This window comes from Centropristis striata, chromosome 20, assembly GCF_030273125.1.
Source record: "Centropristis striata isolate RG_2023a ecotype Rhode Island chromosome 20, C.striata_1.0, whole genome shotgun sequence".
NCBI classification, from domain to species: Eukaryota; Metazoa; Chordata; class Actinopteri; order Perciformes; family Serranidae; genus Centropristis; species Centropristis striata.
Genome location: NC_081536.1, coordinates 7,930,661 through 7,947,649, shown reverse-complemented (window position 1 = coordinate 7,947,649; position 16,989 = coordinate 7,930,661). Strand labels below are relative to the sequence as shown.

General features: G+C 42.3%; 1 protein-coding gene across 2 annotated transcripts; it reads right to left on the bottom strand.

Moving 5' to 3' along the window:
* Positions 1-398: 398 nt before the first annotated feature.
* Positions 399-13,693, bottom strand: ism1 (isthmin 1). Of its 2 annotated transcripts, none has more exons than XM_059359504.1 (6): positions 12,804-13,693; positions 6,704-6,922; positions 5,626-5,890; positions 3,961-4,104; positions 3,126-3,215; positions 399-1,757 (listed from the first exon to the last, which is right to left on the bottom strand). In XM_059359504.1, the coding sequence occupies exons 1-6, from the start codon at positions 12,939-12,941 to the stop codon at positions 1,240-1,242; spliced, it is 1,374 nt and encodes a 457-aa protein (XP_059215487.1). In that variant the 5' UTR covers positions 12,942-13,693; the 3' UTR covers positions 399-1,239. The 2 variants fall into 2 exon arrangements, with proteins under 2 accessions (XP_059215487.1, XP_059215488.1); XM_059359505.1 differs by having other exon boundaries at positions 6,704-6,919.
* Positions 13,694-16,989: the final 3,296 nt, after the last annotated feature.

The window sequence follows — 16,989 nt, the reverse complement described above, 5'->3', positions numbered from 1 at the left end:
CATGCCAAAGACAAAGAATTTGAGTCGCATTCAAGGGAACCTTACCCTCCTCGCCTTCTGAAGAAATATCGCAATCCCATCAAAAGGCCTGGCCTGAGAGCCACACTGGATGGAACTAATGGAAGTCTTGTGCACTGGCTTAAGCCTGTTGGAGGAGTTAAATTGATGAGATTTTTTCTGCAGATGAATTTCCTTCGACAGCGGGAGAGAAATCTAATAGCAGCTGATGTAACCTGGCTTAAAATTTTGGCTTATTTACACCCTTAAAAATCATACAGGCAGAGATTGTTTTCCTAGTGACACATTCAATGGCTTTTAAAAAATTTATTTATAGATTTATATCTCAAAAATCTTTCCGTACAGTTGAATTCACACATTCTTGACGCTTTACTACGGTTTAATCCTAACTTGAGACACAAATACACACATTTATGCCAAAGTTTGAGCTAGAGAGGAATCTCAAGTTAGCATTCAGCCATATGTGAATCAGAAACCACAGTCATAGACACCCATCAGACACAGCTACAACTTAATAAATACTTTACAAAAATAATGCAGGCTTTTTACAATAAAGATCTGCCTCAGAGACACAAGGGACATGGTTGTAAATTAATGGTAAAAAAAAAAATGTGCATGCTAAATAAACTCACAAGCTTACATGAGAACCTGGATATTGTGAATGACAAAATGGGAGAAAATTAGATAACCCTGTTCTCTGTCCCCGCCCCCCCACCCAACACATTCCTGAAGGATCTCATTATTCTATTACCACAGGCCTCTCAGATTCACCAAACATAAACAATCTATGGACACAACGGACATGGACACAATCTAAACGAACATTCCTAGAATAATAATTTTCCCTTTTTAAGAATACAAACTTTGTTCTCCCTTTAGTGACCAGATCTGAGGGTTACTCTTGTTGACACAATTACTGGCAAAATTTCCATTCTTTTTTTAAAATATTTTATAAAAAAAATGTTTTTAAAAAACAGAGCAATGTTTTGTGGCTGGTTTTGGTAAAGTCAAAAAATGTCCTTGAGAGCATTGAAGTGTTCTGACTCTGTTGGATTTCCATTCCTCTTGGTTCAAAGAGCAGAAAGTCTTGTTCCTCAGAGCCTAAAAGTTCTTTTGTTATTTGATCTAAAACAGAATTTTAAAAAAATGGTTTCAGCACCATTTTTGAGGTTTAGCTGAATATTTAAGCAGTGTATGTTTTTCCTTTCACTCCACAGCCGACTAGAACTCCCTCGCTTCTTCAAACTGTTTGTAGTAGTCCTCGTCCTGAGGGTTGTCGGGACACTTCTGCCCGTTGTTTGGCGGTCTGGCCTGGTTGTAGCGGCTCCAGTCTCCTTTGCAGATGATCCAGGGCAGGATGTCCACCTTATAGTGCAGGTCGGCCGAGAACTCTGTGCTGATGAGGTTGGGCGTGCCGGCCCCTTTGCCGCGAGTGATGAGCTTCATGCTGTCGTCGTAGCAGCAGTGCTGTGCAGCCAGCGTGGTGGACTCCAGCGTCAGCATGGATCGGATGCAGTAACGGGCCGTGGGCTTGTAGATCTCCAGCTTCTCTTTTGGCCCGCTGGCGTCTTTCCATCGGAAATCTCTGCGTGTGGGCGCATCGTGTACGTCTGCTGTGCTGTACGCCACCTCAGTGGGGTAAGAGCAAGGGCAGCTGGGAAGGTCGTTCTCCACCTTGGTCATGTACTTCTTCAAGAAGTCGCTTTTGCAGTTCATCCATCGCTCACAGCTGTCCGTGTCTGCAAGAAATTGGGACACTGTTAGAATAGTTACAGTCATGCAAAAAATTATTAGACCACCCTTTTTCTTCAATTTCTTGTTCATTTTAATGTCTGGTACAACTAAAGGTACATTTGTTTGGACAAATATAATGATAACAACAAAAATGGCTCATAAGAGTTTAATTTAAGAGCTGATATCTAGCTATTTTCTATGGTTTTCTTGATAAAAACCAAAATCATTATCAAGAAAACAGGATGTGGGCAGTGCCATGTTGTGCATTTGGATCTTTAGTTATACCAGGCATTAAAATATTTTTTTTCCATGACTGTAAATATTAGTAGATGTCACACTGTTGTATGTTCGAGTACTCATGTTCTGATAAGTTTGGTCTGATAAGTTTTTTTTACTTATTTGATACTATAAAACTGGAGTGTAACATGATGACTGACAGCTGTGATTGACTCGCTACTGGGCGGGCTGATGTACACCACTGGTCAAAAGTTTTAGAACACACCAACTTTTCCAGAATTTAATTGAAAATTATGCAGTTTAATGTCTCAGTCTACTCTGAAATTAACGCACATTTGCAACATTTAAAATTCTTTATTGAGCATGATAGTGTTTTGAAAATAGAAAAAAGATTCAAAATCACATTTTATGTTGAAATAAAGGACTAAAAAAAGACACAAAATGACCCAAAAAAAGACACAAAATTACAAAAAAAGACATGAAAAGAATTCAAAAATGGACAAAATAGTCCAAGACTTCATAGAGTTAAGTTGTTAACCCATTTCTTGTTCCCTGAAAAAAGGCCTACTTGCATTATTCTGAAATGTACATTATCTTTCAGTTTTGGTTCAGCTTACCTTTTTTTATTTACCTCTGGCAGTTCACCACTAACCTTCGTACCCTTTCAAGCTGTTCATTTCACTTGAACTGCTTGAATTTCAATAAAAAATGGAAAAATTGGGGTGTTCTAAAACTTTTGACCGGTAGTGTATGTGCTGGACCTCCGTACTGCGGCTCCACCGCCCTATCACTACTGCGCAGACTCTGGGTCCAAATGCACAACATGGCACTGCCCTAATCCAGGATATTTTGACTTCATTATGTATAGTGGGAGTAAATGCATCTGTGACGCCCATCCTTATTAACACTCTACGAAACAGACAGAGTAAGAGAGAGAACGGGCAGTGGCATACTGTTCTCTCCCTGCCCTGCTGCACATTTTCATCCCTGCGCAGTAATGGAGCGCAGCCCGAGCATGAGGAATGCTAAGTGTGTCCAGGAACACTGCTGCCAGATGGATGAACTGTCTTTGATAGTGTAAGAACATCTGAATGAGGGATAGTTTAAAGTAGGAACAAGAGTAGGCAGACTCTTACCAACACCAAAGAGCTCCGTGGCATTGAACTCATCTGTTCCAGCTAACAGGCTCACTTCAGTAGCCGCTGTCTTGAAGGCATCTTCAATACCTTTAGAGAGATGAATGCACAGTGAAAGGTGGATCAAAGGATGAAAGACTGCTAAATCAACTGATGCACTTTCAAACTATTCTCTTAGATCCAATGACGCTATCTTAACTGGTGGAATTTCATTTTATGTCTGTGATGCATTATAAAAATACTTAAAACGTCATGTTAAAAGGCTTTAAAACAATAATTCAAACACATTATAAAACTTTTACAGTGACTTATAAGGTCAGGTATCATAACACTCCAGGATTGCTGGTCGCCAATGACCTTTTTTTTTTGCAAGTCCATGTTTATAATGCAAAATTAACATACTTAGAATATTTATATACAGCTACAGGTAGAGTTGATATAAGCAGTTATTATATATCATTTGAAAATTTAGTGTTTAGTGAGTTTGGGGGGAAACAACATTATATGTCCATCATTCAGTTGTGTCAAATTGGCAAATATGACCTGTTAAAAAAATAGTTTTGTATGTTCTTCATACATTTAATGATATCCATTTCACTTTACAAAAAGGAAATAACGGCCACTTATATTGACTTATAACAAGCTTGTAGTGCATTTTTTTCTGCCTGTAAATCTAGAATTTCATTAATCAATCATTTAAAATACCCAATGACAACTTCCAGTAACATTTAATCACATTATAAGGCATTATGAAAAGATATAATGCAATACAGGTATGTTATAATGTGTTATAGACATGGGCATCATAGAATGTGTTCAACAATCAAGACTTTACCTGGGCAGTTGGGCATGTCACAAGTCCTGGACTCGGTGGCTGTACAGGCGTAACCACACGACCTGGTTCTCTTCTGGTTGCCATTTCCACATGTGACGCTGCAAGCTGTCCAGTTACTCCAGTCCCCTTCTCCGTCCATATAGTCTGCATCAGAAAGAAAGAGAGAGATCCTCAGCTCTGATGCAGGCCACATGCTGAACTTACTCAGGCCTGTTAGCATGCCTCACTAATAATAAGTGGGGGGAGGACATGAAAGGGGAAGTGGGGGAGCTCAAAGTTCTCTTTGACTTTGCCCCTCAAAGCAGATACCACGCAAGCCTGTCTACACACATGCGTACACTATGTTGAACATGGCATAGGGCTGAGTTTGTGTGAAGAAACCGGGAAGCATTTTGCTAATTCCGACAAAGCTACAGGGGATCCAGCAGGGAATTTACAAACACAAATTTCCTGCGCTGCCGGAGTTTCCCTGGCACAGTGGCACCATTCAGTTCCTCTATCTGTGATTCATTGGTTTGAAAATAGGAAGTGAAATGGCAAGAAATCCTCTTTAACTCCAATTATCATTGAGCAGATCACTGTAATGGGTATACATGGAAACAGTTACACGAGGCTCTACGACTGCCTCACCCCACCACCATCAGTACCGCACGCAAACACACACATCTTGAAAGCAGTACTCCATCAATGAGGGGAATTAATGTGGGCATGTTGGGATAGAAGTATTTCTGGCCGGGGTCCAAACCTTCCTATATACCCCCCTGCTGCCATCTGCCCCTCATTATGAGCATTTTGTATGAATATAGACCAGATAGCCATCTAGCACTGTTCCCACCCCCCTTCCATAGCATACTACGGCCAAAGAGCTGGTGGCAGCTCAGACAAAACTCTGTGACTTGCCCTCAGCAACTGAAACGGCTGAATTTACCACCAGTGGCCTGAGATGGACGACCCTTACTGGCTATCCACAGCTATGATTATTAGGTTTAAAAACCAGGACAGAAATTATCCTAAAATATTTTCTTGTCCATTATGCGGTATGAAATAAAGGATGAATGAGAATTGACCACAGTGATAAGCCAGAAACATTAAACATGGGTTCTGGTTTGACAGAAAAAGATTATAAAATCGCCTCCCTAACCACTGTAGTGCAAGTGCAAGTGGATAAAATGACATTTTCCACAGCATACGCATTCCTGTTTGACCATGTTGGTTTGGGCATGCTGCAACACGGGTCGGACGCATACTGTATGACAGTGAGTGTAAATTCTTCCACGGCAGATTTATCAGTGGGGTTACTTTTGGAGAGTGTTGTGAGGATGGTGTGGCAGCCAAACAGTGTTTCTGGCCCCATTCCTGCTGCTGAACTTTGATGTAGCGAGGCGTTTAAACTGTGTCACGTAGCTAGCTCCGCACCACAGAGGAATCCATCTCATAAAAAAGTGTTAAAGGCTTCAATCAGGGGCTCCCAAGGGCTCGCCTGGGATGACTGCACTTATTATGGTGACAGCTTAAATCAGCAAATCTGCAAATTACAGATTCCACATCGGGCCATGGCCATCTGTGGAAACCCTGGAGACCAGTGCTCAAATAAGAGCCTATGGATCCTGCTAAATATTCTACCATGTGCATTGTGCACTCATTTCCTTGCAAACACACCCTCACCATATTCAGTTTGAGCTTTGCTTCCTCCCCCAGTGCCTCCTCTCCTGTCCCAGTCTGCAGGCGGCCTGAGGAAGTTGCTGTCCTCGCCATTGCTCCCGTAGGTGCGATCGTGGTCCTCTGTTTGATGAGTGGTGGAAGAGGAGGGGGAAGAAGAGTGAGGCCACCAGTTTCTCCAGTTCGGAGAAGCCCAGTTGGGTTTGCTCTCCTTACGGAAACCTTTTTCCGGCTCGTGACCCTCCAGTCCATCCACCACTTCGATGGTCACCTGTATTAAAGAACAGAAGTCAGTATACTTGGGACAGAGTGAGTCGATCGGATGCCATGAGGTGACACTTTCTGATACCCCTACACACAATATCAGCCCCTCCCCCTTTCTGTCCTCACACATGTGCCTCCCAGATGAGGGGGGACCACCACCCCTGCCCCACAGTCACCCTCCCACCTCTTGGGCTCTCTCCACCTAAACACAAAGTTCAAAGGGCTACTCAGCCTCCTCCAGACCATGAAAGCCAGATGAATCCCAGGATCAAAGACACCCCCCCCCCCCCCCCCCCCCCCCTCCTCCCACAGCCTCACGCCCTTGCTCAATTGGTTGCTCCGCTCTCTTCCCACATCTTGAGATGTTAATACACTTTGTTCGTGCTCGGATTTAGCAGTGATGCTCTCAGAAATGGAAAGACCCCCTCGCTGGATTAGACAGGAGAATGATTTGAACATGGCAGCGGTTACTCGGCCATCTGCACCACTGTGGGACTTCTCGCCACACATTTACATAAGCTGCCGTCTGTCTTCCTGCACATAGGTTTGTAGTGAAACATTGCTGGTTAGTGTCTGCCTTTCAGCTGTCATTATGATGGACATAAGACCTCATCTTAAGCTTCACCACAAGTCAGGAAGTGTGAAAGGAGACGGGGGAGAAGGAAGGAGGAAGGGGGAGAAAAAGGGGGTAGTGATGTGCACCAAACTATTCTCCTCCTTCCTGTTTGCTCTTCCTGTCCTGTGTGGTTGAGTAGCCATGTCTTACGAGTGAGTGAAAGCATCAAAGCACCCTGGCAGGTGCACAGACACACATGGTCACCTGTATGTTGGGATTCTGTCCATTGATATCGGCTTTGGAGAGGTCAGGAAAGTTGTGCAGATCTAGGAGAAAAGCTCCGGGGCCGTCTCTGTGTACGTTGCTGCCTTGTGCCCAGGGGAGTGTGGCAGGCCGGTGGGCCAACCGGTGTTCCGGACCAGATCTTCGGTCTTCAGGAGCCAGTTGGGTGGAGGAGCTGCTTTTCGCATTTATATTGTTCTGCTGAGGAGAGAAAAGAAACGTAAAATGAATGTTTGTGTATTGACAATATAAGAGTATTCACAGAAAATATTGATTCCCTTCTGTGTGAATGTTAAGACTAAAGGTCCTGCCACTTGGCGTCTTCAGATTCTGCACACTCAGCAAAATTAGATGAATGTTGACAGAGGTTCATGTGGCCGTGACCTCTGTCATAAATCCTGTGGACAGTGGACTCTCGACTACTACGAAAGAAGGAGCCACTGAGACAGCGGGACAAACATCATGCTGAGTTCTGTGCGTCTGTCTACTCCCACCAAAATATAATCTGTCTCGAGGCTACATTCAGAGCCACAGTACTGTATATTTTTCCATTTTTAACTGACAGAGTACGCTGTTGCTTTACCATAGTTATATGATGTGGACATTTTTAGCAGGTTCTGCTGCAGACTGGGAGAAGCGAGCATGTTAGACTGATGGCTTTCCTACACTGGGGCTATACTGAGAAACCTAAGCAAACATTGCAAAATAATTACATCTGGCTTCTTGAAGACAGAAAAAACATTTGGTCCTCTGACGGGGGGGTTGTAAATCCATTCCAAAAGGACAGTTGAGGACATATGTCCCCTGTCAGGTATGCTCAGAAGCAACAATTATTCCTCAATTGGACAGACAGCCATAAGTAGTCGGCAATCATCCATTCTGGGGTGGCATAAAATAAGATCAAAGAAAGCCATCAATCATGTTCCTTGTTTTCTTTTTTCATGTCCCATTTCTTACTCCCCAGTGTTTTTGTGGCTGGGCTGAGGCCTGAGAATATGGCAGCAGTGCTGTACGGTTGTGGTGGCCAGTCACAGACAAAGTGTCAGCTCAGCCACATTGTGGTGGGCATAAAAGCCCCCAATGGAGCTGTTTGTGTCCAGCCAAGGTGCACTCTGGGACAATATAGACGCTGTAAATGGAGCTGCACAGCAAGGGAGGAAGGATTATAAATGTACATGTAACTAGAATTCAACCGCAGAGGGCACAGCGGCTGCACACAAACCAGTCCATGTTCCAATTTAGCGTTACTTTTCTTATTTCACTGCCAGAGACTAGATGGAGTTAATATGACAATATGACGCATTTCGAATAAATCAAAAACTCTCACATGACATATCTTATGTGAGCTGCTGCCATAATTACAGTGATTACACTATTGCCCATAAATTCAGGAGGATGAGGAGATGGTTGTGCATTCTGTCTGTAGCCACCAGATAAAAAGAGAGAGAGGTTTTAGATACGATTATTTTTTAAGGGAATTTATGTTTAAAATCATAAAGTTTGAGGAAAACCAAACAATTACAGCTGAGCGCTCAGTACAGGTCGTTTCTACATCAACATTTGTGCACCAGCCATCGACCTTTTATGTGAACATCACAGGACTCTCTTTAGTTCTATCACAAGTACTCAGGCTTTGAGATGCCCACGTGATAACCCCGTCTTTCAAGTTCCCAGCCTTCTGAAGTCACTCAGTGGCTGTAATTGAGCTCCACTGAGGGAGCCGGACCAACACAACACTCAGGTTCAATCACAATGTAAATACATACACACAATTATAGAGAAAGTAAACAGGTGTGGTTGATCTCCCCTGGATGGATGATATTTTTATGGTTATTAGCATTTAACTGCAGACCACACAGGCTGCTCTTCGGTCCAGACATTACTGTTTAGTGATACTGAGACAACAAACAGTCATTTCACTGTCTGCCACTGGAAACAGATGGTTTAATTTGTTTTCCCATCATAAACTGTCATTTAAGGAAATGTATCCCCCCCAGAAAGCTCTGGCTACTGATAAACCCAAAGAAACAACTACCACTGTGTTATGACTTACTACTTTCTCCATGAGTTGGTCTATTAAAAAAAAGCAGATGCCACCACAAATGCTTCAGAATACACAAACTGTTGGCTGGTGAAACCCAGTCACAGTGTTTGCACTCAGATTAATCCTTCATTATCCAGTCTAATCCTATCTGAATCTTCTGTTGTGCCATATTATGCTGTATTACACATGGTAGACAGATTATCTAGTCCTGACACAAATTTGGTTTATTTAAAGTGTTCTGTTTAATCCCGGGGCAACACTTGTGATGATGTTTCACTCACTATGGGAGGCCATTGAGCTGAAACCTGCTTGTAAACAGAGAATTATGGGGAAATGGTTGTTTAGCACTAATGTGATTTTATCTTGTTTAGGCCACAGATTATCTTGTAGATAATACAGTAAAAAGAAAATCTCCATATGGGTTTTAAAAACAGACATATACTGAATATTGAACTAATGCTGTACCACTACTGTAAGCACCCAAAATTAACAGCCAGTTTCACGCATCACCAGCTGCTGCTGATGTTGTTTTTCCCCGTTTATTTGTCCATCTGACACTTAAATATGAGAGCTGCTCTGACATTGAAACCAAACAAACAAAAGGACAATAGTGTGTACACAGTGTTGAAATACAGTTTGTTGTCTCACTTTCTTGGTGTCAACAGTACAGATGCTGGTTTTCTCACTGTAGTAAACACATCCAAATCTTGCCAAAACAAAGAAAAGTCAGCCTTAAATATAACATAGATTAACGTAGATTAACGTAAATAACATGATTAAAGCTTTGAGCTGAATTGTAAATAGGAAAATTGTGAGATTGTATTGCTGAATAATAGTCCATAATTTGGACAGAAACATGGAAATCTAAGCTGCTTTTCTCCATAAGCACTGAGATTTCACTAAATCTATATTTCCATCTGGGAGCTCAGCAGTGTGAAGGACAAACCATGAAATTTTATACGCCCTAATAACAGATTTTTTTCGGGCTCAATCAGTATTTCAGCAGAACGATTGAGGAGAATTAGTAGAATTGAAAATAATGGAAAGAATGCACAACATGGGAATAAGTCATCTGAAATGAATTGTAGTTGTGTATCAGTTGTGTAAAGTCCGTAAATTCCTGATAATGTCGACATAAACACCTCTCTTCGTCCTCTCCAAGTGACTCTCAGAGGAGCTTTTTCACACAGCGTAATGAGAAAAACATGCCGTTTTCTCATTTTTCTCTCTAATATGGCCCAGGCTGTAACAGTGCACAGTAACTCATTTAAATGTTAAAAAAAAATCAGCAGTGTTGCCTCTTGATTGCGGCCTGTTTTACAGTTCCTATCACTCATCTGAGATCTTCCTCAATGAGGAACATGCTTTAATTTGGAGATCAAAAGTGACACACCATTCCTCAGTTCATCTGGGGCCTCCCAGGATGTCACCCCCCACTCTCAAAAGCCATGAATGAACACTTGCACACACAAGCCACCCCCTCTCCCTCCTCACAGTATCTCCTCTTCTTTTCCCGCTTCCCCCTTTTTCACTTTGTGAGGGCTGCTTAAAGGGGCATGACTCCATTTTCAATTGGGAGCAACTCAGGGGTCCTTCCCCCAGGGAGGCTGGCAGGAAATGAAGGCAGTGCACATTGTGCCAGATGCTTTTCAGCACTACACTTATGTAGGTGGAAGCGGAACTATCCTCCCCCTGTCACACGCCTCACACTGGGCATACGTATGTGTTTATTTACAGGATCGAACTGAGAGGATGCATGCTTTAAAGAAGCTCAGAAGTGAACTGTTAGGACAAGACTTCTTGGAAATAAGAAGAAAATGGTAGAAATATATATATATATATATATGCCCTCTGCATATATATGTGCCCTCTGCGGTTGAAATATATATATATATATATATATATATATATATATATATGTATATATATATATATATATATATATATATATGTATATATATATATATGTTATTTATTTATGTTATTTATTTTTTTATTTTTTTAACAGCATATGCAATGCAGAAAATGATGCTTGGGGGTAATTTAGAAAATGTGTTAGTGTTGTGTTGTTTAATTTTGTAATTATTTCTTTTTTTCTGACACTAAACATACATTGCTGGTGATTACTTAGCTATTTTTTATTTATTGGTTAGAATGTATTGTATACTCATAATATTGTTTAATATTTTTATTTATTTATTTAATTTTTTATTTTTATTTCAAGAAAGCACCCCTCTGAATATATTGGCATATTGGTGCACAATCCACATTGAAAAGTTCTATACCTGTATCATCAGCAGCAACAGCTCTAAAGTAAACCATGACAAATGATTCACTAAAGTACTGGTAGTTGTATTTTCTTGGCAAACAAATTATGTTTTTAAATATAATCACACTCTCTTTGCCGCCAGAGTGGATGAGTGGGCCTTCCTGGGTCAGTGATGATAATGTGCCTTGGACCAAAGCATTTTCTCTCTCCACTACAGGTGCATGGAGCCACATCCTGTCATTTGTGTTTCTGTGAATGGCATTTTAAATATGACACCTTGGAATGACAATACACCCCCTGGGCCGTGACAAGCCCGGCAGAAAGATGACATCACCATCTTCAGTGGCCGACCAGTGAAGCATATCCGCACATAGTCGTAGCATTCATGAGCAAAAAAGAAAGAAAAAAACATTCAGCGCTTTTCTCAACATGGGGCATGACTGGCAATGTTGAGCTCTTTCATCACAAGCCAGAAGCTCTATGTAAATTTGAACTAGTTACAAAAGGGGTGTTGGGGTTAGAATGGGTGGCATGTGTTTAGTATTTTTGCTGCAATTCCTCAGGAGAAATTCTCTCCTGGTCATCACCCTGTTCGTCCAGTCCAACATTTGGCTCTGTGACAAATATTCAATAAATTCCTGGAATATTTCTTCAGCTTTGCATGCCCTAATATCCAACTGAACACAGGCTTGCTGTTGCATATACAAGCAGTGATAGTGGAGATAAGAGAAATTACCCTCACCATCCTCTGTTGAAGTAAAAATTCTTTCCATTCATTTTCCCACAAGTCCTAATAAAGAATTTATGAAGGGACACCATAAATACCCATTTATCACCGGGACCTGACCAGAGTGTTTCAGCAGCATGCTAAATATACATCAAAAAGCAGCTGGAGGATGCTTAACACTCTCTAAAGGAGCCTATTGATCCCAGAACTGTCTTAACCCTCGAGTCAGGATTTGAGGCTCTACTGGAGCCCCTGTGCTTTATGCTGATGTTAAAATGGGCAGTTAACTTGTTAAAGCTGTCTTAAGTGGTGTCATGTTGACAAATGTCCCTCCTGAAATGTTGTTGGGGCACGTTCTAAACTGGACCACAACCCAAAGAGCTGTCATTAAAAGCTAGTTTTTAACCAGACTACATCAGTGTCAAAATATTTTTTATTGAAAAACTATTATTTATATTATATTTTCGACTTTTCCTCAGCACTGAACAGTATTATCTGATCTGTCCATGTGGCCCTGCCTACACATGTGAGTATAGTGGTAGGCTGTCTCTGAAACAGTCTGATGCCAGACTCCTCTCCAAACACAACTCTGGGGCATGTGTGTTGGTAGTGTGGGGGTGGGGGGCACCCACAGGGGCTCAGCTCTGACCCACAGCCTCATCAACCGAGAGCTTGGGTGACAGTGATGAGCTCATGATGACAGAGAAGTGCCTGCAGCTAGCATTTAACCCCCAACAATAAGGAGGTGCGTCTGGTTCAGGGGGCTGATCTCTGACCCTGCCTCATCTCCCATCCCTCTGCTGGCTCCCTGCCATTCCCGGGGGACACCCAAGGGAGACCACATCCGTGTGTATGTCAACAATCCCCTAAGACTCACAGGGTTCCAGGGGGAATAGAGGCTTTATTTTACCTGGACCATCAGCTCAAATTAACATTTTATCAAAACCATCTGTGGCCAAATGAGACCCCTTAGATATCACCTTTCGCATCAAATTTCCCCAAGAAGATTTCTGCCCCAAGAAATCTAGATTTCCTCACTCACCTCTGTAAGTGCTGTGTCCTGATCCAGGCTCAGAGTTTCATTTCCCTGGGGCAGCGGACTGCTCCGCAGCACCGTGATGTGCAAGGTAAGGAGTAGGAGTCCCAGGAGCAGCAGCAGTTCCGCCGCCAGTCGCACCATCCTTTTGACGCGGCCGCTCTTGGGAGCCTGCGGTGTGGCCGGGGCTCCTCCCGGTGCAGAGACTCCAATCTCCGGATCCGCCGGGGACGAGGAGCCGCAACACCACTTCGGAGCCACTTCGGGAATCAGAATTGCAAAAATGAAGGGAAAAGGATCGGAAGAGGGGGGCACTCAAATAATCTGGGAAAAGTGCTGTAGATTACTTTGAATCCAGTGGGATTTCTTTGTTAACTAAATGAACATTGACCCTTGTTTAATGACTGTCCATATAGTTTGATTTAAAGTCAGATATTCTATGAGGTAATGCGCTTATCTGACAATTAACACAGAATATTCTGCAGGGCTGACCCAACGCGCAGCATTAACACTTTCCACTCTTGTTGCGCTCTCGTCAAATCTCCAAAGCTCAGGAAACTTGCAGCCCAGTTGCCCCGTGGTGTCCCCGCCACATTCTCAGCCTCACACTTCACTTTTCCTCACTTTATGCATTTCTTGTTTTGTCCACATTCTGCGCGATCCAACACTTTTCGACGAGACTACCTTTTGGAGAGGAAAAAAAAGTGGTACAGGTAGTTAAAAATATATCGTCCCAGTTAAGACTTCACTGTGGAGTTCTTCAAAAACAGTATTCATCCATTCTGCTGCGGAGTGTGAGCCCACCAAAATAAAAGACACGGGCTGGCGTGAGTCCTGCTGGAGGAAACGAGTCAAACCATATCAAACTACGGCTTACTAAAAACACACGCTGTTCTTGATGTGCGCTCTTGAGGTGGTTTTATACTATACGCCCCTGTGCAGGCGCCCTCCCCCTGGTTAACTCTTTCGTCCCTCTAAACCAGTCTTCCCCAAACTGGGGTCCGGCCAGGTTTAACACCAATTATTCTTGTGGAAGTTCTAGTGTAAAAGTATGTCATAGATTTTTTGAATTGCATATGATAGCCTATATATGCATGCCCTTTATAATCACAGGACCAATTTGACAGAGATTTATCTTAAAAACTACAAAAAACTTAGAGGACAGATTTCATGGTTTCTCCATTTCAATCAATCACCGATATTTCATCTGAATAAACCATCCCAACACACTTTATTATTGGAAAATGAGACAATATGCACAAGAAGGACTTCCTGAAACAACCTCAAGTAACCTTGGTGGTCTCCGGAGGCGCACGGTGCGCACAGGCGCGTCGCAGCAGCGGCAGAGGAAGACACCCGGAGGCGCGTTACAGGAGGTCCGGCTCTCCTGTTGACATGTGTGCAGCAGCAGTCCTGTCTCAGTCTTTGATTAAAACGCTCCTGCGGAAGGTGCTGCAACACTTCACTTAAGCGAGACAAATGGTGCGTAATGTGATTAGCCCTCGTGAGACATTTTATTGTCCGCTTCAAAGGATTGGTCGCTGTGTCAAATTATGCACCAAGCGGGGATGCTGCTAGCTGCTGCTGCTGCTTCAGCCTGGGTGACAGTTCACTGAGCCCTGAGGCGTGGAGAAGACCGCGTGCATCTCATATCGTTTGTCACCTTTGAAGTCGATACATTCAGTTTGGGCACAAGTGGAACAATTATGTTACTGATGATGACTAACAAGACCCTACTATTGTCGTGGGTTATTTGTCAGTGTCATAACAGCCGGCATAAAACACATATTAGTTATCTGGTTGTGCACGTGCATGCACCTTGATGTTGTGTCCAAACGGTGTGTCTTAACGCACAACTCTGCCACGACCATGACAGTGGAACAGCAGCAGAGCCAAAGCCTAAACACACGAGTGTCCTATATTTTAATATTTAAAATAAATAAAATGGTAATATATTTCCTGTATCACGACCAGTATGTTATATGTGTTGAGTACAAGCTGGAGAAAAGCCACAAAGGGTCATCATTCATTTCATGTTACAGCTCTAGGTGTCACAAGTTGTAGGAGTAATGAGAAGGAGAACTCAGGCCCTGAACTGACTTCAGCTCAGATATAACTCCAATGTGCCCATCTGATGCACATGTGTGCCAGAAAGCACAGTGAGTAAATCTGGTGTGAGTGGCAGTTTACTTACTATAAAGAATGCCAGCAGAGTAACTGGCACAATGGAGTAATTTAACACCAATATCATGTTTCATGTCATTATTCTCCGACCAAAATATCTCACAAATATCTGATGAGATCAAATGTCTGAATTAGTCTAAAATAAACAAGATAATGCTCCAAGTCATTTTCTGTTCAAATGAAATACACCACACTGGTCTACTTCATTATGCTCTGTGTTAACAAGTGGTTCCCAGTGTACTGCAGTCTTCAGTTACAGTCTTACTTACTCCAGGCGCAGCATAGCTGTCTAAACCATGTAAATCTGTTCTTTGTCTGCTTCACTTCAAAAATCCCTCTCCAGAATAGAAAAATCTCTTGTCTAAATGGAAAACAGAGAGCAGAGAGAATGGCTTGCCTGCTTTGGACACAGTGGTGGACATCAAAGGCGTAGCAGAGGATCCCCCTTCAGAATAGCAGCTACATGCCATTCCAATAAGTGCAGTGTATTTGGATCTGCAGTTCAAAAGGGGCTGGTGCAGGCAGGCAGGTCTCTGGGGCCTTGCCACCAGTAGTCAGGCTGCACAGATGTTTTGAATGCCAGCACACACCATTTGCCACTTCTGCTGAAACTGAGGGCAGTTAGAAGTGACTGGAGGGAAGCTTGGCAGGACACGTGCTTCCCACCTTGACTAAGAGTCAGTGTGTATTACCATACTTTGTCACTTTTCTTCAGAGGCCAGATGGATGACAAAGAAATAATTATTTCATTAAAGACGATGATGAGGAAATGCGTTGACTGCATGTATGATTCTTTTTATAATAGAGTTGGTTTGATTTGTCTGTGCTTGCAAACATTTTGCGCAGGTCTAGGTGCAATATAAATACTGTGAAAGTAGCAAATCCCTCAAACCAGGGAGAAGTTTGAGTATTGTGATGTATATGTAGAAAGATTAAGATTCAGTTTTGCACACACACAGAAACAGCAAGCAGTGAATTTGTCCTATTTGCACACCAGTGAACACAACATCCTTTGGAGCAGTAAGCATCACATTTCTGAGTAGTGAAGGGGTTATGTGTCTTGCTCAAGGGCACTTCAGCCCTTGACCTGTCAGTCCTGGGATTTGAACCAGAAACCCTCAGGTTACAAGCCCAATTCTCTAACCTCGGCTACAGACTGCCCAATCGCTGCTACAGTCATTCCCAGCTGCAATGATGGTGCAGAGACAGCTAGAGAGCTCGAGAGCATAGATTCACACAGAGGGTGATTACAGGTATATTCAGGCATAGTCCATACATACAGGTATTTGGGAAATAAAAATGTCCCTTTCAGCTGCAAGAAAACGGTTTTAGGTCACTTAATCAAAGCTTTTGTAAAAGTCCTTCTCGGTTAAAGATTTTCACAAACTCAATTTTCAGTGTGAAAGTATAGACAGGAAAAACTATTTGGCTTTTTTCAGGCTTCTGATTGGCCTACACCTTCCCTATCTTATTTGCGTGAGGGTAAGGGTTATATTGCTTCCTGTTGGTATGGTAAGCTCTTGACAGTAATTGGTAACGCTTTATATTAAGGTCCTTATAATAACCATTAATTAACAAGTAATAAGGCCCTTGTAAGTCCTTACAAGATGCTTATTAACATTATTGTGTGTTTATAAGCTTATATAAGTGTTAATAATGGCATTACAAACACCCATGACCCACCCATTATGTCTTTGCCATGCCTTTATTAATCTTATTTTGTTTGCTTATTGATATTAAAATATACTTTATTGCTCATCTATTATAAATTAACTATAAGTTAACTATGCTTTTTGCAACTACCGGATCTAAAGCGAGAACAATGCCTTATTACTTGTTAATTAATGGTTATTAAGGACCTTATTATAAAGCATTACCGCAAAAAGCAGTTAAGAAGCCACAAAGATATCTCCTTGGAATATAATTGAATTCTCAAATATGATATTTCTACAACACACCCTCTTCCTGCTGTGCATCTGTACAAAAACATTGCTGGTAAATCTCAGCA

Coding starts and splice junctions, on each gene's coding strand:
- ism1 (XM_059359504.1), bottom strand. CDS start 12,941: ATGGTGCGACTGGCGGCGGAACTGCTGCTGCTCCTGGGACTCCTACTC. Junction 6,923..12,803: donor AGGACACAGCACTTACAGAG/GTGAGTGAGGAA, acceptor TTCTCTCCTCAG/CAGAACAATATAAATGCGAA. Junction 3,216..3,960: donor TGACATGCCCAACTGCCCAG/GTAAAGTCTTGA, acceptor ATCTCTCTAAAG/GTATTGAAGATGCCTTCAAG.